The sequence below is a fragment of the Tursiops truncatus genome, chromosome 2 (genome assembly GCF_011762595.2).
Source record: "Tursiops truncatus isolate mTurTru1 chromosome 2, mTurTru1.mat.Y, whole genome shotgun sequence".
Lineage (NCBI taxonomy): Eukaryota > Metazoa > Chordata > Mammalia > Artiodactyla > Delphinidae > Tursiops > Tursiops truncatus.
Window position 1 is genome coordinate 112,563,207 of NC_047035.1, and position 26,817 is coordinate 112,590,023.

Here is a 26,817-nt window from a genome sequence, read left to right on the forward strand (position 1 = left end):
CGGCAGCAGCGGCCTTAGCGTCTCATGCCCGTCTCTGGGGTCCGCACTTTTAGCCGCGGCTCGCGCCCGTCTCTGGAGCTCCTATAAGGAGCGCTCTTAATCCCCTCTCATCGCGCACCAGGAAACAAAGAGGGAAGAAAAAGTCTCTTGCCTCTTCGGCAGGTCCAGACTTTTCCCTGGACTCCCTCCTGGCTAGCCATGGCGCACTAACCCCGCCACGGCGGTGAGCAGACAAGCCCCTCAGGCTGGTGAGTGCTGGTCGGCCCTGATCTTCTGTGCGGGAATCTCCCCGCTTTGCCCTCCGCAGCCCTGTTGCTGTGCTCTCCTCCGCGGCACCAAAGCTCCCCCCTCCGCCACCCGCAGTCTCCGCCCGGGAAGGGGCTTCTAGTGTGTGGAAACTTTTCCTCCTTCACAGCTAGCTCCCTCCCACTGGTGCAGGTCCCGTCCCTATCCTTTTGTCTCTGTTTATTCCTTTTTCTCTTGCCCTACCCAGGTACGTGGGGAGTTTCTTGCCTTTTGGTAGGTCTGAAGTCTTCTGCCAGCGTTCACTAGGTGTTCTGTAGCAGTTGTTCCACGTGTATATGTATTTCTGGTGTATCTGTGGGGAGGAAGGTGATCTCTGCGTCTTACTCCTCCGCCATCTTGAAGGTCTCCTCAAGAGCTCTTTTTGATAGGGTCATCTGGAAAGGCTGCTTCGAGAACATATTTGAGCTAAGACTTGAATAACGTGAAGGAGTGAACCAACCATGTGAAGTTCTGGGGGAAGAACATTAAGGAAGAAGGAACAGCAAGGGTAAACGCCCCAGGCAGAAATGAATTTGTCAAGTTAGAGGTGGCAAGAAAGCTCCTGTGGCTGGAGCAGAGTGACTGGGTGCGCTGGAGTCTTGGTAGGAGATATGCTGGAGGAAGAGTCAGTAGCCAGAGAGTTTAGGGCCTTGAGGACTGAGGTAAGGAATTTAGGCTGTATTCTAAGGTGAAAGGAATTGCCTTGAATAAGTGCCTTGTGCTAAAGTTCCTAGAAGTAGAATTGTTCTTTCCTAGAGATAGGACTTTCAAGCTGACTTTGGGACATTTCCCCAATGGGACTGCATCTTTAACATTATAATTAAATCAATGAAAAAAAGGTTTTAATATATAATTTTATATAATTTCTCTCTATATATATTTCTATGTCTATCTGCCTGCCTATCTATCTAGAAAGAATAAATGAAAATGAGTTATGCCTTAGAGTTTTTGATTTACAATAGATGTGATACATCTGTATTTCTACTCTGCTTACTCTGATTTTCAGAATCAAGAAAATCTCAAATCTGGAGAACCTAAAAAGCTTAGATGTCTTGGACCTTCATGGAAATCAGGTATTGTTAAAGCCCTTTCATTTCTTTCTTATTTGAAAAAGCTCTAGGAAATTTCGTATGAAAGTTTTAAGAATTATACTTGTGTTGAATTTTTCCAAAGTTACTTTACTGATTCAGTGAGATTAGCTTTGGTATTAAGGTATTAAGCTCATTTATATAAGGTTTGGTAATTCCTCAGTGGTAAGTGACAGGTAAAACTTATAAAACATTTAGAATTCTTATAGTTATGACAATTTTGATTCTTATTTAGTCTTTTATTAACTTATAGCCGACCCCAACCCAAGAACTAGAATATTACTAATGATTTTCTTCTACTTAAGTGTTCCTTCTTTATTCCAAGACAACACTATTCTGGATTTCACATTTATCATTCTTTTATTGGTGTTTTTAGTTGGTTTGATCACATATATAAGTGTCTAAATAATGTATTGTTTAGTAGTATTGTCTTTTAATTTAAAAAAAAGGTGTCAAACTATATATTGTCATCAGTGTTTGCTTTCTGGATACAACATTATGTTACTGAGTTTCATCTATTTTGACTACATAGCTGTAGTTTATCTTTATTGTTGTATGTTCCATGGTTTGATTACACAGAAACCTTTTTCTCTGTTTTATTATTGATAGACATTTGGGTTGATTCCTTTTTGTTTGTTTGGGTTTTGTTTCCTATTAGGATAGTACTTCTAACAACATTCTTGTACATGTTTCTTCCATACATCATATGTACTCTAGGGTATATATAGAGGAGTGAAACTGATGGGTCACAGGTTATTTAAATGTGTAACTTTAAAAGTTAATGCCAAATTGTCTTCCAAAGTGATTGTACCAGTTTATACTCCCACCAGTAACACATAATAGATCCTGTTGCTTCACATCCTTTTCAACATTTGGAATTTTCAGACTTCTTAATTTTTGCCAATTGAATTGGTATAAAGTGGTGTCCCCTTATGGTTTTGATTTCTAATTCCCTGATTACTATATAACCTTGGATCATTATTCCATTTGATTAGTTTGTCTACCCATATATTTGTCTGTCTTAATTTCTCTGTCTGGTTTGTTATGTTCCCTCTCCTTATTCTTCTCTTGCGGAGCATCTTGGCTGTTTTTTAACCCTTTGCTCTTACATTTAAATTTTAGTCTTTGCAATATGAGTACTTATTTATAAATAGCTACATGAGCTACATACTCATGCAGAAGGTAAAACCTCTCCTGAGGTGGTAAGTGTACATGTTGGGGTGATCTGGGAGTCCCTGCCTGTTGAGAACAAATCTCCCACTTGCTGGGAGATTGGTCAGGTGTAAACCTCAGTGTGATCTCTTTAGGCCTTCTAATAGCTGTTAGTCCTAATTGTTTTGTTGAAAAGCTAATATAATTAATAAAACCTTGATAGATGTATTAGATAGGCCACATCTGCTAGGTTCTAATCTCATCCTAGCCCCATCTATATGTCTGCCTGTGTGTGCACTCAGACGGAGGAGTGTTGATGTCTGGGAATTGTCCAACTCTGCAGGCTGGTTAGTATCACTCTAGTCGAGGGAAAGTTACCCAGTTAGTTAGATGGTGGTGGAAGAGGAAGAAGAATTAGAGTCTTGTCAGTAAGAGAGCATCATATATAAAGGCACTGAGACTAAAAACAACATGATAAGTATGTTTTACTTCTGGAGAATTTAGCACATGTTGAGGGATGGTGAGAGATGAGGCAAGAGAGGTAGGTTTAAGGCCAGACTGTGGAAGGCTTTATATGCCATAGTAAGGAATTGCTATTTTATCTTTCTGTAACCCACTATTTTAAATGCCATTCATCAGTATAAGTGAAACATTTTATGGTAGCAATATTTTTCTTAAGTTTATTTTAAAATGTATATGTGAGAAATAAGATTTATGTGGTTTTTATATTATAATATACCTTTAAGAATTCATGGGCATTACCCAAGATCTATAAGAGCAACTGGTAAATGGATAATGTATCACTTGGTCTAAATATTAGACCAAGTCACCTTGTTACCTTGTTAGCTGACCTGTGTTATGTGTTAAATGAAAATCTGAGTCTTGTTTCAAATATTTAAATCCAATAAACAAAAATTTGGAGTATTTCAAAGCAAAGACAGTCTTGGTGACTAAAAAGTCAGGAGATAGACTATTCAAGTTGAAACAACATGCAACTCTAAAAAAATAGCATCAGGTAGTTAAAAAACTAAAAGAAAATTAAGTGACTGTTTTTTGTGTTTTGAATTTACTCCATTGGAAATAAAAATGATACATGATGTACATTGTGAAATGAAATATAATTGGTTTATGGATGTGAAAACATTGATAGGAATAGTGATAGTGTTCAAGAAACAGATTGGAGAATGTAAAGAGTTGAGGGGAGGTGAAACTGGAGACAGAGAACAGCTGAGAGACTAATTCAATAATCTTGGTGAGAAGTGATGGCAACTTAAAGTTGTAGCAATAGAGATATAACAAGGGGGCAGATTGGATAAATATTTAAAAAGTAAAAACATTAAGATTTAGCAATTGATTGTATGTGAGTAGTAAAGAATACAGAGGAATATGAGAGGTTGACTCTCAATTTGTGACCTAGATTTTTTTTGTCTACCAGAAAATGTTCTGTTGGTAAACACTTGCTTTAACATGGACACAAATGTGCTTCAAAAAGAATCTTTTCTTTCAGTGACATCTTTTCCTTCAGGGAGAGCTGACTCCTTCTGTGGTTGCTTGCCTGGAAGCAGATGTCTTTCCTATTGCTGAGTAGGAAGGTTGTCTTTATCCAGATAGAGCAGTCTGGGTTACTAGTATACACATACATAAGACTGGAGTATCCAGCTTTCCTAGACATACTAAAAAGCTCTGCTGTCTACCTTGAGACTCTCTCTTATCAGTGTGACCCAAGATTAGGCTTTTGAACATTCCTATCATCTCTTCTGCTGGCTGTGAAATTTATTAACTGATCAAGAACGCTGCTCTCACCCTACACCACCTTTTTTCTGAAATTTCTGTCATTTGCTCTATGCCTGTGACTTTGTCCCTGGCTGCAACAAGTAACAGTCTATTCCATCAGAGATGCTGCACACAATTCTGACCTGTCTGATTGCAAACCAAGAAGCTGAACAATATCCCCAGTGATTTTTTTAAAATTACAGATTGATACCTATATATAAGAGTTAACAACGTTTCTTTTCAGAGTGACCAAACTAAAATGTAGGCATTCTAATTATATGTCCCACCAGGACCAAATAGAATTGGAGAAAGGTAGTTTTCTAAAAGAAATGTCCCAGGATTATTAGCAGAAGGCAGAATACACCATATACAGGTTATGTACCCCTTCATTCTGTATATTTATCTTTCTTGAGTTCAGAAAAGCTTTATGTATATGTATAAATTTATGTATATATTTACATATTGCTTTGCCATATACCTATCTCTATTTTTTTAGTATTTTAGTAGAATTTCTCAAGCTTATGCTGTTATTATTGATTTTCTACAGTGTCTATTTTACTTTTTGCTGATTCTATACATTTTAAATTCTGTCACCTATTTAGTTTTGAAATGTTTTTGTCTATGTCTTACTGTACAGTTCTGTAATCAGCAAATACTGATAACCTTGTTTCTTCTTTTACAGATTTTATTTTCATTTTACATTAGTTACACCAAAAATCTCAGGACAAATTTTAAAGCATGATCATATATTATCTTTATATATTATTGAATTTGTGATAAATATACTTAGGTTTCTCCTCTTGAATGTAGGTGAAATCTAGACGGTATTTCTCGAATATAAGAGAAGGTCCAAACAATATCATAGAAAACTGGATTATAAATCTTAAAAAAAAAGGTTATTTTAGCCAATATCTGCTTTGAAGTGTTAAATAGAAATTTTCAAATAATATTGTGATGGCAATACAGATGAGAAAATTAATCTTCAGTGATTGTGAAATTTGTTTTAATGTTCAGAAGAAAAGTGTTGTGTATAACTCATTGTTGCTTAAGTACATTACATTAAAAGGTTGAAGCCCTCTGCAAGAAGCCCTATTTCTGGGTCATGTAGAAACTCATCCCGTTGTGCTACGCTTGTTGTATTACAGTAGTGGGGCTGAAAATCATGTTGAGCTCTCATCATTTCATGGGCTATACCCTTTAACTTATCCTTACTTGTGCAACTCAAATTCCTCTGCTGCAGTCAGTGCTTATGTGCATGTGTATATTCCATAATTCAAGTCCACCATATTGTACCCTGCCTAAACATTATCTGTCTCCTCTCTTAAGCAGTTTCACTAATAAGGAATATCCATCCTCACCCTCTACTGGGGATCCTAGTTCCTTGAATCTTTTCCATTCAGACTCTTGATTGCTCTCAGGATCCTGCAGTATAAATGGAGAATTAACAAGGGGAACTTGGTATCATTCCTTTTCCTTGACTTTTCTCTCAAAAAAGTAGTCTGGTTTGATCCAAACATTGTGAGCTTATGCCTTGGGCTCACAGTTTCTATTTCACAGCTAGTACGTATATTTCTCTTTACCTTCATGGGACCTGGCACAGTGTTGGGCACTTAGAGATGCCCAAACAATGGACTTACTGATTATTTGATAAAATATACTTACCATGGTCAAATTATAAAATATGTTCTGTTAGTTAATCTTCACAAGTTAAGTAACTTCATAATATCTACAACAGAGGAAACTGGAAATAGATTTTGAAATGTCTTCATATAAACTTGTCACTGAATTCAATGACTGTGTCTTTTATTTTTATAACATGCACACCTGAGATTTATGCCTGCTAATCATCCCTTCCTCATTTTTTAACAGATTACCAAAATTGAAAATGTCAATCATTTGTGTGATTTGAGAGTTTTAAATCTTGCCAGGAACCTCTTAAGTCATGTTGATAATCTTAATGGGCTGGATTCACTAACTGAACTTAACCTGCGGCACAATCAAATCACTTTTGTGGTGAGTATTAACATGGAATCAATATGTGATTTCTGGCTTTTCTTTTAAGGGAATGAAATAAATGTTATAGCATTGCTTTCTGCAAAGTAAGAATCTAAAGTAATTTAGTTTTTTTCTGAATTTAAATTGCGGATATAATTGTTAAGCTTTATAATATTTTGATTTGGGAAGTGTTGTGGTGTTTTCCATTCTAAAAGATAAATGTAAAATTAGGAGCACAAATGTTATCAGTAAATGAATCAACTAGTGGTAAATGAATACTGAATCCTTTCCTGTGTTGTTATAGGAATAGAATTAATAAGAAAGAAGGTTATTGTTGACTGAAAGTTGATAACTTGTTGCACTGAGAGGGAAAAGGCACAGAGAGGAGTGGTTGAGGGCTTTGAAGACATGCATAAATATCATATTCTTTGCAGTTTTTCAAAGGCAGCTTGGTATGGTGGAAAGAGCATTGTTACATAGGATATGAGAGGCTAAGTGCAGGTCTCCTTCAGCTCTCATTATCTGTGTGACCTTGGGTAAATCACTTTAACTCTGTAAGCCTCAGATTACTTTAAAATGAGGACATAGGGCTAGATCATCTCTAGAGTCCTTTTTGGCTTGCTGGCTCTGAAGAAGGATATAAATATGGTAGAAAGCTGGCATGTGAGCAGAAGGAAGAGTTGGCATCGTGGGGACAAAACTATAGAAAGGCTACTCTGGAACTCTGAGGATGAACTTCATTAGATTTATAGTTTTATTCAAGTTTAGCAACTAAATAACAGCTTGATGCTCAGGTATTTTGAACTTGTGCATATATGAAGAGCTCTAGAAATACGACTTTCAGCTGTATGACATGATACAGGCCAAGAAGACATCTGAGGATTTATAAAAACATTTGTTCTTTTAACAAGTTTTCTTTGTTTACATGCAATAGAAAAACTACATTACGTTTTCTTTGGGTATCATTTAAGCACTTTTAAAGGTAAAATCTGATTCTTAACTTTTTCAAGACATTGAGTTCCTTAGTAAATAGTTAAATGTACTGTAAGTGGTACACTGGAAAAAGCTGGGAGACAGATGATGCCTTATCTCTAGGCCTCATTTTACAGATTGGTTTCATTTTGAAATTTTCCCAGAAAGTCTCAGCCAAGTAATGCTCATATCTTCTAGGAGGTTGGGATAATTTCAGAACCTTCTCTAAGACATGGATTTATCCCAGAACCTCTAAATTCTGCCAGCTCTTTCCCCAGATTGGATTTAAATATTGGAAATGGCTTGTTTATTTTAAAAGACACCCATATTAATCTGTTACATTGCTGTCTCTAGAACTGTTCAGACCGGACTTAATCTGTCCTAGGGACATTGGGTATGGTAACAATCCAAAAAGCTTTGGTAGAGTGGAGTACAGAAATCTATTGGCCTTAGCATATTCCTGTCTATGTTTTGTCTTTCATTTGGAAAATGTATTATACACATCCAGGAATTTGCTTACTGAATTTTCTATTGAGTATTATGTCTGATCATTACTGTTTATAGATTAGGCAGCAGTAAACATGGAAAAGGAAATTGTCTTAATTTCTAAAAGTGAAAAAGATTTATTAAGTATACATATGGTATAATTATCATGATAATAAGTATCATGCATATTAATTGATTGGATATTGTTAATATATGTGTAAGAAAAGATCAGGAACTTTTCCAGCTCTATTTCTTTTTTTTTTTTTTGTGGTACGCGGGCGTCTCACTGTTGTGGTCTCTCCCGTTGCGGAGCACAGGCTCTGAACGCGCAGGCTCAGCAGCCATGGCTCACGGGCCCAGCCGCTCTGCGGCATGTGGGATCCTCCTGGACCGGGGCACGAACCCATGTCTCCTGCATCGGCAGGCGGACTCTCAACTACTGCACCTCTAGGGAAGCCCTCTATTTCTTTTTTGAAGCATCCTTTTCCTAAAAGAGCCAAGAGACTTTTAAATCTGAGGATTCTTTTTTTTTTTTTTAACTGTCTCTTCTTTTTTCCAGGGTCAGTTATCATACTAATTCTTTTTGCTTTTTTTTCTCTTATGGTTTTGATTTTCCTCAATAGCTGGTAATCCTTAAATGAAGGACTATGTTAAGGAGTGGCTGGCTCTCCTGTGCAGCTGAATAGGTCTTTTTAACCATAAAATCTCTCCCTAGAATGATCACTAGATTTGTGTAAGCTGTTGAATCCCACACATTGGCAGACCTCCCTTTAGCGTGAGTGAAAGGGAATAGGCAGCCTCACTGTGTAATGCCAAAATAAGAAAAACTACTTTGTGTATGTGTGTGGGTGTGGGTAAGAAGGACTTCAGTAACTTTTGTGCCAGCTGAAATTGCCATTCCTTTTCCCACTCTGGTTCTACTGTAGCAGTTATTAACCATCTCCATAGATAAAATACCCATGCTGTCCATCCTTCCTTGATACTGTTTGTTAGAGAACAGATCCTGAGGCTTTAGCTGAGGTTTTCTTCAGCCAGCTGCTCTTTACCCAATGCGTGTGTGCATGGCAGGGGTGGGAGTGGGCTGGGCGTGGGGTGGGTTTGCTGGTGTTCCAGGAATGGCTGTTGAGTAGACATCTTTAATAACACATCTAGTTGATTAGCCACAGTTACCCATAGTCCATGCCTGTTCTTTGTATGTACTGACTCTGAGCGTGGAAGATGGCATTCTTTTGGAAGGAATCGCTGCATTTGCAGTGCAGCATCTCTCCTGCCAGTTCTGAGCCGCAGTTTTCTCTGTTCAGGGTTATCTCCAATAAGATCCTATCTGCTTTCCACCTTCCTGAAATTCATCAAAAATATTGATCTATTAATAGCTCTCTTGTTTAAATCATCCATGCTTTCACTCATTTTGTGTATTTTATGTTTGTTTCACCCATTGAATCTTGGGAAGGAGATGAAACAAAGGCATTATCTACTTTACCATCTTATCAGAAACCTTCTTCACTGGTATTTTCTATATAGAAAAGTCATTGTTTATTGTATTAAATTCACTGATCTTTTTCTTGGAAACTTTATAAATTTCTAGCCAAATGTCTTTTAAGTTTATATGATATCTTTCCCTTTTAAAAAACTATGAAACATTTCAGACATTCCCAAAGAATAGGAAATAATATTACAAACATTTGTATGTCCACCAATGAACTTAATAAATAAAAACCTTTTAAATATATTTGAGGCCTACTATGTAACCCTCCTCCAACACATTCCCTCCCTCCTTTGCAGAGGTAACCACAGTTATGAATTTGGTGTTTATTCCTATGCATGTCTTTTTCCTTTTCCTGTATATATCCCTAAACAATCCCATATATATACCCCTAAACAATGAAATCATTATTTTGCATGCTTTTAAGTGTTCTGTAAATGATATCATCAAACTGTACATATCTTCTGTAAGTTACTTTTATTATGCTTTGAGATTTATCTATGTTGATACCTGTAGCTCCAGTTCACTAATTTCCATTGTTATATAGTATCCCACTGTGTGATTGTAACTAAATATTTATTCTTCTCTTTATGGACATTAATATTATTTCTAATTTTTTGTTGTTAAGAAGAAATAACATTTTTGTACATCTTTTTTGTGCATAATTATAACAATTTCTCCAGGACAGTGTCTTTCAGACATTTTTTACCCATAATCTATGGTAGTAAATAAAATTTACATTGAAACCCAGTAATTAAATACATATTTATATGAGTACATTATAAATAATGGAAACAAGCATTTCATGACTATACCTACCCTTACTGCAATCCATTCTGGTATATCCTAGTCTATTCTATCTCATTAAAAAATGTTGGTCTCACAAAAAGTTAGTCTCAATCTACTGAATTGATTTCTTGACGAATGAAAAATTAGTTGCAACCTGCATGTGAAAAATAATGCTCAGTGGTGGATACTTTGGAGAAGCATTGCTGGGTGCCAGGATTATGCACATCATTTCATTTTATCAGCTAGCACCACGTTTTTCTCAAAGTGGTTGTACCAAATTACATTCCCATCAGCATTACCCGAGGGTTCCTTTAACCTCACAACCTTAGTGACACTTGATGTTGTCAGACCTTTTCATTTCTGCCAGTCTTGTAACTATAAAATTGTATATATTATATTGAGATTTTAATTTTAATTTCCAATGAGATTGAACGCCTTTCATCTTTTTTTCATTTTTGATATTGAGATTGCCTCTTCTGCAAATAGCCTTATCCTTTGCCCACTGTAATAACTTTTTTCTTCTTTTTCATATTGATCTGTAGTATTTCTTTTGTTTCTGCTGTCTTTTGAGAAACAGAAGTAAAAATCATCAATAGTTTCCTTTATTGTTTCTTCTTTTTGTTTGAAAAATCCTTTCTTATGGGCTGAGGACATAAAGGTATTTTTCTGTGTTGTCTAACAAGAGTTTTAAAGTTATTCTTCACATAGAGGTGTTTCATCTATTTGGAATTCACTTTTGCTTGTGATGTGCAGTTGAAATCCAATTTCTTTTTTTTTTTTTTTCTCATGGATTACCAATTGTCCCAGCACGTTTTATTGAAAAGTGAATTATTTTTGTTCTTCCCGCTCCCCTTGGCAGTATCTTAATTTAGCAAATTAAATATCCACACATGCATGGGTCTGTGCCTGGCCTCTCTGGTCTGTTTATTTGGTCTCTATCCATGTTCCAATATAACACTGTCGTAATAACTATAACTTTCTCTTATGTTCTAAGAGCTAGTAGAATGAGGTCCCCAATCTTCCTTTCCCTTTCCTTCCTTTCCCAGCCTTCCTTCCTTTAAAAAAAAATTATCTTGGTCTTTTCTTTTTCTGTATACACTCTGAAAATAGCATGTTAAGTTTCACGAATAACCCTACTGGTCTGTTTGATTGGACTATCTTTTAAATTGAAGACAGCTGACGTTTTTATGACATTGCAGGCTCAATATCATAATGTGAACATGGTATATTAATATGAATGGCATAGTATGACTAGAGCACATTTCTCAATTCATATGTCTCATCTGATGATTTTTATGCTTTTCTCCATAGAACACTTATTTGTTTTTTGTTAGATATCTTCCATATATCTTATACTTTTCTGTTGTCATTGTAAATTTTTTTGGTCAGAAATAGATTTCTTACTGTTATTAGTATATGGAACCACAGTTGGTTCATTGACCTTAAATCCAGAAACCTTGCTCAGACACTTAACAATTCTAATAATGTGTCTGTAGATTACCTTAGATTTTCTGGTTAGACAATTATAATTTTTTTTGAACAATGGTAGTTTTTCTTTAATCATTATATATTTTGTTTCTACTTATTTGATTGAGCTAGACTGAAGTTTGATTTAACCTTTAGTACAAAGTTGAATAAAGAAACAAAAGTGGTCATCCTTGCCTTATTCCTGATTTTAAAGGAAATGCGTCACTGTCTATGTTTGCTAACTGCCATTTATCAGTCTGAAGAAATTGTCCTCTATTTTTAGTTTGCTTAGAGTTTATATTATGAATGGTTGTTGGATTTTATTCAATAATTTTTCTACAATCCTTAGACTGATCATATGGATTCTTCTTTAAACTTAATTTTGAAAATTATATTACAAGATTTTTGTAATGATAAGTCATTCTAGCATTTTGGGTTGTTATGTATGTTATGGGCTATATAGCATACACATTCCTTTTTTGTTTGGTAATATTTGATTCACAATATTCACAACTATGTTAATAAATGATATTGGCCTGTAATTTCTTTTTATTGTTCTTTTCTGCTATCAAGGTCATACTGACCTCATAAAATAAGTTGAAGAGTGCTTCCTGTTTTAATATTCTGTGATTCCCTATTTTGATTTCCTGTTTGGTATAAATCTCAGCTTATATGAGATAAAGATGATCTGTTCCTTGAGTATTTTGGTAGAATTTTTCTTGTAAAATAGTCTGCATGGTTTTAAACCGTTGACTCAGTGTAATAGTGGACATCAGTTTTGATACGTTGTAGTTTCCTTTCATCTAAATTCTTATTTTATTTTTTGACTGCTCTATCTATAGTCTTGTTCCTCTTGTGACTTCTAATATGCTTATTTATACTTTCTTTTTTCTTGATCAGTATTGTCTGAAGTTTATCTTACTAGTAGTTTCAAAGAACCAGCTTTTAGCTTTCTTGAACCCCTCTTACAGCTTTTAAAAATATTATTTTTTTGACTTTTGTTCTTATCTTTCTTAGTTCCTCTATTTAAAAATTTTTCTCTCTAAAGTTTTGTGTTAGTTATTTGATACATTGGTTTTCAGTCTTTTTTATTTTTTGATGTAAGCATATAAGGCTATAAATTTCCCTCTAACTGCCACTTCAGCTTCTTCAAAGAAGTTTTGAAATTTAGTATTTTTATTATTATTTAGTTCTAAATATTTTCTAAGTTCCATTATTTCTTTGATCCAAGTGCATATTTAAAAGTGTATTTAAACTTTTTGATATGTATGGATTTATTACTCTTTTTTTGTCATTCTTTTCTAATTTAATTGCATTGTGGCCAGTGAATGTTGATTATATGTAATTGGTTTGTGTTAAGGTTTGCTTTATTGCCTAGTGTGCAGTTACTATTTATAGTCAATACTTACTATCAGTATATTTGCCTAGTACGTGGTCAGTATTGAAAGCTATGTTTCTAGGTGCTTACAAGATTTAAATTGATGTATCTTCCTGGTAGATTGTTTCTTTTATAATTATGTATTAACTGCCTTTATTACTAACTCCTTCATTTTGTAAGTATTTTATCAGCGTGGGCTACATGCCAAGCACCGTTCTAAGTATGTAGTATATATCATGAAGCTAACAATACTTCTTGCCTTAACATTTATTTAGTCTAATGTTAATATCAGCTTTCTTTTGGTTGTTTTTTTCCTGGTATATGTTTTTGATCCCTTAACCTTTTTAAAATTTAAAATTTTGACATAATTTCGGAAACTGCTGCAGCAATAGTATAAAGAATTCCCAGTACCCTTCACTCAGAGTCCTTAAATGATAACATTTTAGTACATTTGCTTTATCCTCTCTCTTGATCATTCTCTTTTTTCCCTTCTCTTTATAACTACCAATCTCTCTCTCTATGTATATATTTTATACATATAAATATATATGTATAAAATATATATATATATTTTTTCTGAACCATTTAAAAGTTGTAGACATAATGCTTCTTTATTTTCATATACTTTAGTGTGTATTTCCTAAAAACAAGGAATTCTTTTACATAACCATATTATCAAAATCAAGAAATTAACATTGATCTGATACTAATATCAGATCTATAGTTCCCATTCAGATTTTCCCAATTATCTCAGTAGTGTCCTTTATAGCAAAAGAAAATCCAAGATCATACATTGCATTCAGTTTGGTTTTTTTTTTTTTTTTTTTTTTGCGCGATACGCGGTCCTCTCACTGTTGTGGCTTTTCCCGTTGCGGAGCACAGGCTCCGGATGCGCAGGCTCAGCGGCCATGGCTCACGGGCCCAGCCGCTCCGCGGCATGTGGGATCTTCTGGGACCGGGGCACGAACCCGTGTACCCTGCATCGGCAGGCGGACTCCCAACCACTGCGCCACCAGGGAAGCCCCGGTATTTACAATTTTTGGCTTTAACAAATAAAGCTGCTATGAATATTCTTGTGGTCTTTTATTTATATATTTACTTTGGTGGACATATACTCATTTCTCTTACATAAATATGTAGGTGTATCATTACTGAGCCATGAGGTAGCTGGGTGTCTAAATTTATTAGAAACTGCTGAACAATTTTATAAAGTGATTATACCATTTTACACTCCCACCAGCAATAAGTGAGAATTCTAATTGCTCCACATCCTTGCCAACATTTGACATTGACAGTCTTTATAAGTTTAGTGATACTATGATTTTCATTGTAGTTTTAATTTGCAGTTACTTAGTGACTAATGATACTGAGCATCTCTCCAATTACTTATTGGCCATCCTGGCATATCCCTTTGTGAAGTATCAGTTCAAGTCTTTTGCCCATTTAAAGAAAATGGGTTATCTTTTTATCCTTGCGTGTGGTGGATCTTTATTCTAGATTCAGTCCTTTGTTTTATATATGTATTGAATGTATTTTCTGCATGGCTTCCTTTTTGCTTTCTTAACAATGTTTTTGATGTGTAAAAGCTTTAAATTTTAGTGACATACAATTTATCAATTTGTTTTCTTTTATCATTAGTGCCTTTTTTGTCTTGTCTAGAAAGTCTTTGCTTATCCCAATATCATAACTATGTTCTCCTCTGTTTTTTTCCAGAAGGCTTATAGTTTTACCTTCATTTTATGTCTGTCATCCACCTTTAATTAAATTTTGTGTATGGTGTGAGATGTAGAGGTCATGATTCATTTTTCCCAAATAGGGATGTCTGTTTGCTCCATTGCCTTTTATTCAAAAGACCTTGCTTTCCCCATTGAATTAAATTGGTTTCTTTTTCAAAATTGAGTTATAATCAAATGAGTCTTTTTCTGAACCTTCTGTTCTGTTACATCTATTTGTCTACCATTATGCCAAGACTATACTGTCTAATAACTCTAGCTTTATAATACATGGAGATATTTGGGGAGATCATTAATTTAATGAATTTAATTTGCTTAGATTTTATGTGTGAATAAGAATGATATTTGGTTAAAAGTATGGTTAAGTAAATCTAAAAGAGCTCTTTCAGTAATAATGAAATAAAAATTCAAAGTGATATTTTATTATTGGTTAATCATAAATTTATTTTCACCAGGTGTTACATAAAATAATTGTGAGATGGTATCTTAGATTTGATTAAATACGGTAATTTTATTACCATACCTAATATTTGTGTTTTATGAATCTGCAGATTCATTTCTTTCACTAATTATGGGAACATTCTGAGCCTTTATATTTTCAAATATTGCCTTCTCCCACTTTCTCTTTTTCTACTTCTTACACACCTGCTAGACATGGTATGGACCTTCTTGTTCTAGTTTTGTTTCTTAAAATTTCCGTCATTCTTATTTTTCTCTGCTACATTTCTGCATGATTTTTACTTCTTTAATGCTATCTTTCAGTTCACTAACTTTCTCCTCAGTTTTGTCTAATCTGATTTTCAGTCCATCCATGAGTTTTTAATAATGACCATAATTTTTTGTTTCTAGAAGTTCTGCATGGATTAAAAAAGAAAAAAAAAGCCCAGATACCTTTATTTATAGCATCTTTTTTTCCTCATGTTTTGATTCATTTTATTTCTCTAATAATTTTAAACATAGATATTCCATAGTCTTTATCAAGTTATTATATTTTCTTAAGTTTTTGGTAATTCTACATTTGTTGCCTAAAATTTATGCTTACTCTTGCTCACAGTAATTTTTTCCCGTAACTTGATCATTTGGGATCGTCCAAATGCCGTAAAATCTGAATTGAGTTTGTGTCTTTCCAGTGAGTTTCGCCAGGAGTGGTGGGGGCAAGAATGCTGGGGACCCTTTTTATGAGGAGTCTTGTTAGATCATGCATGTGATGTAAATTTGAACTAAAAATTCAGATGTGGAAAGGCCTATGATTGTGAAATTGAGACGTTTTCTATTTTTCCTCATAGCTGTTATATCTAGCTCTCTTAGATTATAAAGACTAGAAATCTCTTAGTCAGAGCATCAGTGCGTGTTTATTAATCTGGTTTTTAGTTCCTTTTTATTTGGGGGGAATTACAACAGTGTATAGAAGAAAATCAGCCTGAAAGAGTAGCTTGCAGCTAGATTGACTTATATCTATTGTCATGTAATGAGTAGTAAATAAATATAAAAAGTAGGTACACATATTAATGCCTTTGGATAATAGAGGCAGATAACGGACTTTTTCCATGGCAAATAAAAGTGTGATGAGTTGTTGATGTGCCGGTTTACACATTATTCCTCATATAATATGTGTCTGTGTTACAAAGTGATGGCTATAGCAAGTAGTTATTTTGGAATTAATTTTATAAAGCTTTTTATAGAAAAGAATACTTTTTTCTTTGTTTTTTTTCAAACTTATTCAGTGCTTTGTTAATAAATCTGTTTTTACTTCTCAAAATTAAAATAATTACCCATACATATTTTAACTCTGACTTTTTTGTATAACAGAATAGATAACAAAATGAGAGTAGCTGTGATTTTATTATAGTCATCTTTGTGCTCCTTGATGAGTGCCAAAGCCTCTATCTCTTCACCCTTCTTCTTCCTTATTCCTCTGCAGGAGGCTGCTCTAAAAATAGCTCCAGTAATAGATGTTCTACACATAGTCAGATTGCTGAATCAGTTAGTTCTTTTGTGAAGTTTAGGAATATGGAAAACTCTCTGAGTTGAGTAGGACAAGCACGTTTCTAAAACAGCAGGTCATTATTCTTTTGAAAAATAAAGAATTATAATCCTCTCATAATCTTGTAGTAAGTAATTTTTAAGGTATTTTTAAAGGATTATATTTTTTAAATATATAAAATGGTTTTGAGTCTTACTTTAAAACATATTTTGAATGTGATTCTGGAATCGTGTTTTGTTAAATATAATAAATTTGACACTAAGAGAAGGTTAACAGAGGAGCTATAAATATTCCCCTATATGTAAATACTTTATTTCATCTTCTTTTTCTTATCTTAGGTATGTTATTGCCTCTTTGCAATAGTTTCACTGCCTGTGAAATAGTTACCTCCAGAAAAGAATTTCTGGTAGTGTTTGATACTTGACAGTGAAATAAATGTGCTGACTTTTTCTCAGTTATGAGGATTTAGCTTTCTTAAATTATCTTTAACCCCTTATTTCTCCTTTCCCAATTATTCCAAAATAATTATATATATTTTTGATAAGCAGATTATTGAGTGCTGGCTTCCCCAAAGTGGCACCAGAATAACCTGCTGATAAAGAAAAACTGAGATTATTACTTATTGGCAAGAAGAGCACATTTCCCTGACATAGTCTTAGTCATGTCTTTAAGGGCTAAGGCAAGATATTGATTTTTGAGATTTCTTGGGGGTCTGGTTTAAGGTGGGTCTTTCAGTGCAGTGGCTTCAGATTGATGAATCTATGATATAATAGATTAGGATTGTCTGGCACAGCAAGATGAGCTTTTCAAAGTGAATATTGGACCATTATGTTACATTTTTGTTTTCTCTGGCATTAATAACTGTCTCACTTCTCCCATTAATTGAAGGTTCTATTGAAGTACCATTAATTAATGTCCAAACTTCCCAAGAGAACTCTAAAATTCTTCTCTGTATTGGCAAAGATCTCAGGTAATCTATGTTTCATTTTCTCTCTTCAAAGATACCCCTTCTGGAGCCCTCCGTCCTCTGTCTCTAATGTAGGCTGTTTGCTCTTAGGCCTTCTATGGAGATGACTTCCTTGGATTTCTCTTGCCTCCCTCCAGTAGTGAATCAAATTTCTGGATCTTATGTTTCTACATCTTTGGTTTACTCTCATATTAGAGCAACCATCTTCTAGTAGCTTTCAGCAATCTTTTTTTTTTTTCTGTAAATAACTCATGCATAGATAATTGATACGATCAATAGGATGTTTTCTTTTTGTCTATTGTAATGCTAGAAATTCCTTACAAAGTATATCTTAGAATTGCTAGAAAAATTACAGTTACAGTTTTCTTATAGGAATGAAATTTGGAACAACAAAAATTACTGTGGGTAATTATTTTGCTTTTTAAAGTTCTGGAGAGGCTATCTACTAAACTGGTTTTGGGGTATGTGTAGTTGAATTCTGATTTTTAGTTTTTCAACTTGCGAATATTTTTTATAGCTGTATCAGGTAATGAGAGTTAATAATTTTGAAAATTTGATAAAAACTTATGGTAAAATTTTGTTTCTTAAATGAAGATAAGTACAAAACACTATAATCAAATAAACTTAAAAACCCTTTTCTCACAATTTATACCTGATGTAATTTGAGTTTATATTTTAATAGCAAAAATATTATGTCTTGAAAGGCATCTGTGTGTCTGTAGTCTTTGAAGGTGGTAGGCTGGGGCTCAAAGAGACAAGTGTATTTTTTTTTAAGGTGCCTTGATTCAAAGGAGATTCCGACTACTGCTTCTCAGTTTCAACCAGTTAGATGTCAGCAAACAATGTTTATGCCCAGAAATATCTCACGTAGGTTCCAGAAAGAATTTAGGAGAAGAGGGATTCCTCAAACAGAGAAGGCTTTCAATCTGGCTGTGACTCTAAACTTCTAGAGACCAGATAGGAAGCAAGCTACCCTTTCCTTTGGAAATTAGGGCCCTGGAACAAAAAGAGGTAATCCAGCTCTCCTCCCCTCGCCCACTCTACTCTTATTCTGGGAATATCAGAGAGAGGTAGCTGGTGGAGATGATTCAAGAAGTTTGCCAATATATAGAGCCTATCACCCAGTGAGGCAAATTTGATTGTCTTACTGTTTTCTGAAGACTTATTCTTTGACCATGGTTGAAAAACTCTCAAAATCACTAACTCACATCTGTGGAACAGGCTTTTCAGGGGTGGGCCTGAGAATGGTAATGCCAAGTGAACGGTATACATAGCCAGTGTTTTGATCACTGGTAGTTGTATTTCTTTTACATGGATTAGGGTCTAAGGGGTTGAGAGGAGGTTGAAGAATGGTACACAAGGGAAGCTATGTGGGAGAATGTCTTAAGCCAGATTCATTTCTCCTACGTCCTCTCAAAAATCAGTGAGACGTGGCTCTGCCACAATTCTATCACTTTTATGGTTTCTTGGTATAACAAGCTTTTAAAAATAAATCAATGAACTGTTTATGGAAAAGCTGATCTTGTCTGTAATTTTAATGAATTGCCTGAATTTTTATTGGGTCTTGGAAATAATGGTAGTTTTAAAAGGGAGGAAGAAAAGGAGGGAGGAAAAAAGATGATGACTTATGCACAAACAGTAAAACAAGTTTTGATTGGGTTTAAATATTGGTCACAATAATATTTAAAATGTACATACTTTTATTAGCATCATTCAATCTCATATAACTAGGAATTATTTTAAACAATATTGCCCTTAAAAATGAAAAACATTTAATATGAAAGTAGCACTATGTGTAGTATTTTGAAGAGCAGAGCATTGGAAGTCAGGATGACTGGAATCTTGTCCTTCCTTGGCTTTTGTATATATGACAGTATGTGTCTTGGGTCACCTTTCCACCCCTCTTCCACGCTGCCCCTGTGACAACCTCAACTGTTTACTTTTTCTTATGTGAATAATATAGGTAATTACTAAGCTTCCTCTCAAGATTCTGGTATTCCAGAATATGTCATACTTTTCAGAAGGTTTGTGTCTTTTCGCTTACTAAAATTAGTAAAAAATCATTTGGGCCCAAATATTTCAATATTTGCTAAAGGTAACTATGTTTAAACAGCAGTGTTTTGCTCAGGGGTGCTGCACCTAAACAGAACAGCATAGATTTCCAATTGTAAGAGTCTCTGATTCTTGCTTAGATTGGAATTTGTCCTTAACGATGCCCTCCGTTGTCACTTATTATGATCTACTTTTAGTGTTACAGGGGAATTGTCAGTGTACTGGTTCACTTGTAACTGAGTGGTCTATTTCTGTGGGTTTGAGAATAGAGAGGTAAGTAGCTTTGAAATTCTCAGTACTGTTTGGAAAGCTGGTTGCATAAACTTAAAATTTAAAGCATTTGAGTAGCTTCTTTTTAGGAGTGAGGTTTAACAAATGTTTGGTCATACTGTATTTGTGCTACAGTTGAAATGCTGAAGTAGCATTTTGGCTCCTTTCCCAAAAGCATGCTCGAAGAGGCTAGCAGCAGCAGCATCTCCCTCTGTTCTCTTCAGTGCTTTTTACCTTGTGAGTGGTGCAGCTTGTTCTGCGGATGTACTGAAACCCTCCCATTTAATCTGCAGTGTAGAAGAATGGAGCTCCATCTCCAGTAGAAATCAGTGGTCTAGCAAGGTTGCAGTAAATAGAAATGACTATATATTTCAACAGCTGAGCAAGAAGACATTTTTTAATATTTTTCTTCTTTCAGCTGGTAAATTTTTACTTTCTGTTTCCTTCTAGAGAGATGTGGATAATTTGCCCTGCCTCCAACGTCTGTTTCTCAGCTTCAACAATATATCTACGTAAGTGGAAACTCCCAACTTGTCATTTATTAATAACTTGATTGTGTGGGTTCTAGTGCTTTAAATCAAGATTGTAAATACCTTGGAGTAATTTATTGGCATGTAAGATTTTAAGTTGGAAAATGATAGGGCTGTCTGTGACAAAGTTCTTTGTGGAAAAACAAAGCTCTTGTGTATATTAGTGACTCTGATGCTAAAATGATGAAATTCGTATAATGTGTTTTTTATAATTATACTTTAGAGTTGTTCCTTTGTAAAACATGTACGTGGAAACTTCAACATATATTTTGCTGTCCTTTGTTTGACGCTTAACTGCACTAGTCAGTTGAATTAGAATTTCTTTCATAAATTATCATGTACAATCTGTGTAGCTACTAAGCAATTTTGACATAGCAGGCTATGTTTGTCACTAAGCCACTTGCATATTAGGCCATAACTTCTAACTTGGTATCCCTACTTAGAGAACTAATGCAGCTAGAAGACTGTATATTAGAATATATAAATGTATAAGTTTTGTTTTCTAAAGATTTGAAGCATATCATCCTTTCTATTGTGATGACACATCGTTCAGTGTCAATATGGAAGATTTCAGAACTGGAGCTGAGACGGGCAGTCAGACTTTTCAATGCAGAAGGAGTAGCTACCCTTTCCTAATTCTCTCCTTCTCCTTCCCCTTTGCCCCTCAGTTCTTTAGTTTCACTTCAAGACTGTTCTCTGAACCTACTTTTATAGGAGGGTCAGAACTAAGTATAAAAGTGTTACGAGCACATCTTTTCCTGAGCTCTAGGTCTATGTTTCTGATTATGAAAAACCAGTTGAGCTTTTGCACATTTTCTGTTTGCTCTGTTTCCTATGTTAACCCCACATCCCTGTACTGTATCTCTAAAAGGTAGAGATTAAATCTGGATGGTGAATTTTGCATATAGGCGTTGTTTCAAAGGAAATACCCATAATTATTCTCTTACTACGCTTCTAAAGTTTTCTGAAAAACTTCTAATATTCTCTTCAGTTTAGGTTGAAGGCTGTTCCAGGGCTTTCATTTTCTTACTGATTGCTTTCTTTGTGTTTCTACATAGGCTTAGCCCTCTACCCTCCCCTAGTGCTTCCAGGTGATCTGCTTCTGAGGTCAAGTACATTTTCTGCTCTGTTCCTGTTGATGCCTGTGGCCCAGGAGATGGTATAGAGAATATATTGGATCTGGGAGGAGAGTGCAAGCCTTGAAAACATTTCCATGAGCTTTACTTAAGGCATAAATATCTCAGCTAGCTGGGAAAGTAGATGATCTGTAGTGATAATTATGGTATCCTCATGTCCCACGTGTCCTGCTATAGTCCTGGCTTGATACAGTTGCCTAATTTTACAGTTCAGTGACCCAGGAATAACATACAAGAAGAGCAGAAATAGCGGTATATAAAGGTAAAAGTACCTTTTAGGACTTTCTCCGGATTACATAGTAGGGCTTTTTGGTTTTGACCAAGTTGTTGGATTCTTAGAGGTCCATTTGCATAAACTATTACCTGGTGGAAATTCAGAAAGTTCCAAAATGTGATGGCACCCTACTGCATTCAGAGAGCTTCAACTTGGGATAAATAGGTACCTATTTAATGGTAGGTTGACCATGGTCTTGGTGGACAGAACCATTTTTGTATGTTTTCCTGCAGATATTAGAACAGTGCATTTAGTTCTGCTAGTAGGCATGCAAGATATATTTAGAGAATGAATGACATATATCCACGTCTGTGTATCTGAATAGAACCAGTGCCTCTGGTCAAAATATCCCTCAGAGCATGAGGAGGACAGAGACACGAATAGGTAATTATAATACAGTGAGTTAAACTTAGTTGTGGTAATACGCAGAGATACTAGAAAATGTAAATCACTGTGGGGAAGGGAAGTAAAGGAAGCCTTCCTAGAAGGAGATGGTCCCTGGGCTGAGCTCTAAAGCTCACTTTACCTTTAGTAAAGTGAAGGGTATTTGGACATTCCAGGTAAGGGCGCAACCTGGGCAAAGTAGATGCAGAAAGCTCAGAGTGGACTCACTAGGTCCAACCTCTGGGCACCTGCAGTGAGATGCTTGCCCTTCTGCTCCCCTACCCCTATACTAGCCTCAGGTCTTCCTCCAGCTCATGGAATGCTGGAGGGACCTGCCAAAGTACATTTTATAATAATTACCCTGAGAGAAATATTCTGTGGCTAATCAAGAGGATTGGTTATATCTACTTCATTCTTCAGATGTGTTCATTTCATTATTCAGCTCTTCTGAGGTGCTGTTGTCTGCTTGATTTGTTTTGTTTTTCTTGGCTCTCATGATCTTAATTTCCAAGTAGTCTGCATTTTTTTCTCTAATGGCTTACTCTTGTTTTATGAATGAGATAAAGTTCTTTTTTAATTTCTAAAATTTATTTTTTTCCCGTTGCCTGTATTTGTTCTTTAAACTAAACAAAACAAAAATGCTGTCTTTCTTTTGTTCATTTGTTCTACGCTTATTTGGATGGCAGTTCTTATTTATAAATGAGAATCCGGATGAATTGTTTCCTCAACATAGGTTAGAAATATCACTGTGAATGCAAGTTATAAGGTCTCTGTCTGCAGAGGATATAGGAGGGAGGAGGAAGGATATCCACCCAGTTGGACTTTGCTTTATAATGTCCACAAGAAACTTGCCTTCTGGGAATGGGTGCTCCTTTTATGTCTTGGCCCAGATGCACTTACCCAAACAACTGCCCTTCTTCCCTCACCATTTTCAACCTGGGGACAATTCAGGAGTCAGCTGCTTTGAGGGTGAGAGGCTGGCAAATTGTTACCAAACCCTCCGATAATTACTGGACAACTGACCCACATCTGCTGGCAACGTTTTCTGCCTCTGATCCTAGGGAATATTCTGAGGTTCTGCAGGCAACATTTACTTAACAATGATCCTGTTCATTTCAGGTTTTACTCATTCCATCTGCTTTATATCTTCCAGAAATTCCTTAGTGTTCTGGTCTCCTGATGGAACTCTTCCTGGTTTTCTAGTATTGCTAAGGATATTTTCATACTTTTATGTTCAGTCATTTCAAAGAGATTTTGAGAGGGTGTAGAAAGGTAAGAGCATGTGCTCAGGCAGCCATTCTCATAACTGTCCTTACTTTGGTGATTTCCCCAAATAGGCTACACATAAAAATATCCTTGGAAGCTTTAAAAACACATAGTCCTTGGTTCACTGCTGGGTAACCTGCTCCAGTAGATTTGGAGTGGGGCCAGAGAGCTGTATGTTTTCAAGGCTTCTCAGAGAATTCTGATGTGCAGTTTGATGCTAGATTTGGGAACCACTGAGTTATGGCACCCCAAAATAAGAATATTTGTTAACTTAAAGATTACTATTTTATGTAAAATTTCCTTTCAGAAGGAAAAGCTTTTAGACAAAAATATTTTTCAGGGGAAAATATGTACTACCCTCAGGAGGTAGTTTATGATCTGTAGCCAAAACCCAGGGTGTTTCATCTCTTTTCCGCAGAGGCAATGCAGAGTTCTGCTCTTCATTACTAGGTTAAGTTGTAATTGATTCTTCTTTCCTGTCTCTCTTTTCTTTCATTCTCCAACGCAGAAAGTTTTTATGAGCTTTTTTTTTTTTAAACAAAGGAAGATGCATTTATAATTCTAGTGCCTTCCTTGCCTAAAAGGGAATGGTTACTGTTGCTTCCAGAACTGAGGGGATGTTAGTATCATTGGGAAAGGAGTCAAATACTAGCCAAGGTCAAGTATCAGATCAGGACTCTTAGTCTCATATATTCTTTTTTTGAATTGTGGTAAAATACTCATAAAAGTACCATCGTAACCATTTTAAAGTATACAGTGCAGTGGTGTTAAATACATTTACATCCTTGTGCAGCCAATCTTCTGTTGCGCAGAACTCTTTTCATCTTGCAAAACTGAAATGTAATACCCATTAAACAATAATTCTCCATCCCTCCCTCCCCAAGCCCCTGGCAACCACCATTCTACTTTCTGTCTCTATGAATTTGAGTACTCTAGGTACCTCACATAAGTGGAATCATGCAGTATTTGTCTTTTTGTGACTGGCTCATTGCCACTTAGCACAATGTCCTCAAAGTTCATCCATGTTATAGCATGTGTAAAAATTTCCTTCCTTTTTAAGGATGAATACTCATGTATGATCCTTGAGGTGGCATGGAACTAACTAGAAGAGGGAGCTGGCAGAATGAACCATGACTACCTCTTCATCCTCACTGTCTTCCCATAGTGCCCTATGAACTTGCCCTGTTCCACCGAACTTCCTTAAACATCATGCTCCCCCTTGCCCACTCAGTCTTTGCATCTACTGTGGCTTCTGACAATAACATTTTTTCTATCCTCTGTCTGTCTGAATAACACCTGTGGATGCTTTAGATCTCAGGTTAAATGACACCAAGGGTTCTCAAACTTTAATATGCCTAAGGATCATCTGGAGAGCCTGCTAAAATGCCATGCTCAGGAACCCATCTTCCATGGATTCTAATTCAGTAGTTTTAGATGGGGCTCAGGAATTTGTATCTTTAGCAAGTCGTGCAGCTGACTTAAAAGTACCGTTGGTCTGTGTTTTTCAGACTTTGAGTCAGAACCCATACAAGGATCCTAAAGTCGATTAGTCAATTTTAGTTCAAGACCAGAAAAATAAAAACAGAATAGAGAATATCAGTTTGTTAAGCATTGTAAGGGTGAACACTGTCTCATGAAAAAGTTACAGTTTCAATATACGTGGGTGTATCCATGCATATATGTGTGTGTGTGTGTGTGTGTGTGTGTGTGTGTGTGTATTATTTTACTGTAGATATTTGGGAACTGGGTTACATTGTAGATATATTTCTCACTATAGATTGGGTTTAAAAAGTTTAAAAAATACTATGGGGTCTTGCTACATGCTTTCATAGCTTCCTATATTTCTACTACTATTGCAGTGTTCATAATTAATTGTACCTTCGTTTAAAATTATTCTCCCTGCTAGATTGTAAACTTGACTGAAGGCAGAGGAATGTCTGCTTTGCTCACTACAGTCTTTCTAGCATCTAGCACGTATATGCTGTTAGTTGAAAATTTGTAACAGGAATTTAGTCCCTCAAATATAAAGATTTTTCTGTGTGGTCTTGTTTTGGAGGGCCCTCTTTCTTATCATTACTAAGTCTTTTGGACTGCTTAATGTCTGGGCGTGTGAGGTTTAAAGGCTTAAGCAGTCAAAATTATTTTGGTAGTTGTTTCTGGCTTCCAGGTTAATATACTGATTTGCCAGTAACAATCTTGCCAAGAACTTCTAGATATGAGACAAATCTATAGAAACTAAACCTTTCTGTTAGACAGTGGTGTATTAAGGGTAGGGTCGTTGATATGGTTTGTCCCAGGGTACAGGCAATATGGAGCTGCAGTATCTGCAGCAGTAGAGCATTTATATGGTCATTTATACTTCAAAAACAAATAGACAAACAAACCCAACGGAAGAGAGATCAGATTGGTGCTTAGCAGAGGCAGGGAGTGGAAGGAGGAGGAATTGGAGGAAGGCAGTCAAAGGTACAAAGTTCCAGTTATGAGATAAATGTGTACTAGGGATGTAATGTACAACAGTCTAACACTGCTGTATGTTATATATGAAAGTTGTCAAGAGAGTAAATCCTAAGGGTTCTCATCACAAGGAAAATGTATATATATTTCTATTTCTTTATTTTTGTATCAATATGAGATGCTGGATGTTCACTAAACATCATTGCTGCTTCTTACCACTATGCACTGGAAATTTTAAACAGTACTCCTTCCTGCCAGTGTAGACCTCTCATATATCCTTCTTCCCTTAGTAAGACAATGGTATTTGGACTCTGCTTTCTCTTTATGATGTCATGGAGAATTTTAAACTAGGTTTCCATTTTCTTTTTTGAGGAAGGAATGCTTTTACACGTTGTCTAGTGACCTCTTTTAGTAATTATAGTATAACTAAAGATCAGTGAACTACAAGCTTTGGGGTGTGACTTTTCCTTTATTACAGGGCAAAATTTTCAAAATTTTACTGAAAATGGCTCATTGTTTTACCTTTATCAGGAAGTCATTTTCTTTGCATTTTTCTCAAACTGTACTTCAACTTGGTAAGTCATTCTGTATGAATTATATATTCAGAAAAGAACCTATGTTAGGCGAGTCAGAGAAAGTCTAACTGCCTTGCAGTTATCTCTTTTAGTACTAGTTGATATTTTGAGGAGTGAATTATTTCACTGACCTTCAGAATGTATTGATATTTGTTATGAACTCAGGTTGTTACATAAAGTAGTCCTGTAGTTGAGGTGTAGGACAGTGTTGCTATGTCATTTTAGCTTGAAGGAAATTAATTTTCCTTAGTTCTAGTATCCAGCAAACTGTAGGAATACCTTCATTTTTTTTCCTTTGTGACTAAAATTAACAGGTAACCAACA

The 26,817-nt window shown here is 35.5% G+C and overlaps 1 protein-coding gene across 7 annotated transcripts in view; it reads left to right on the top strand.

Annotated features, from left to right (window-relative positions):
* The window catches only part of LRRC49 (leucine rich repeat containing 49), a 126,994-nt gene that overhangs the window by 17,173 nt on the left and 83,004 nt on the right, over positions 1-26,817 (top strand). For all 7 annotated transcript variants that reach the window (XM_073801196.1, XM_073801197.1, XM_019949113.3 and 4 more), the window contains 3 exons: positions 1,292-1,358; positions 6,168-6,311; positions 20,325-20,386. In XM_073801196.1, the coding sequence (XP_073657297.1) occupies positions 1,292-1,358; positions 6,168-6,311; positions 20,325-20,386 (273 nt within the window). The remainder of the gene's footprint in view (positions 1-1,291; positions 1,359-6,167; positions 6,312-20,324; positions 20,387-26,817) is intronic.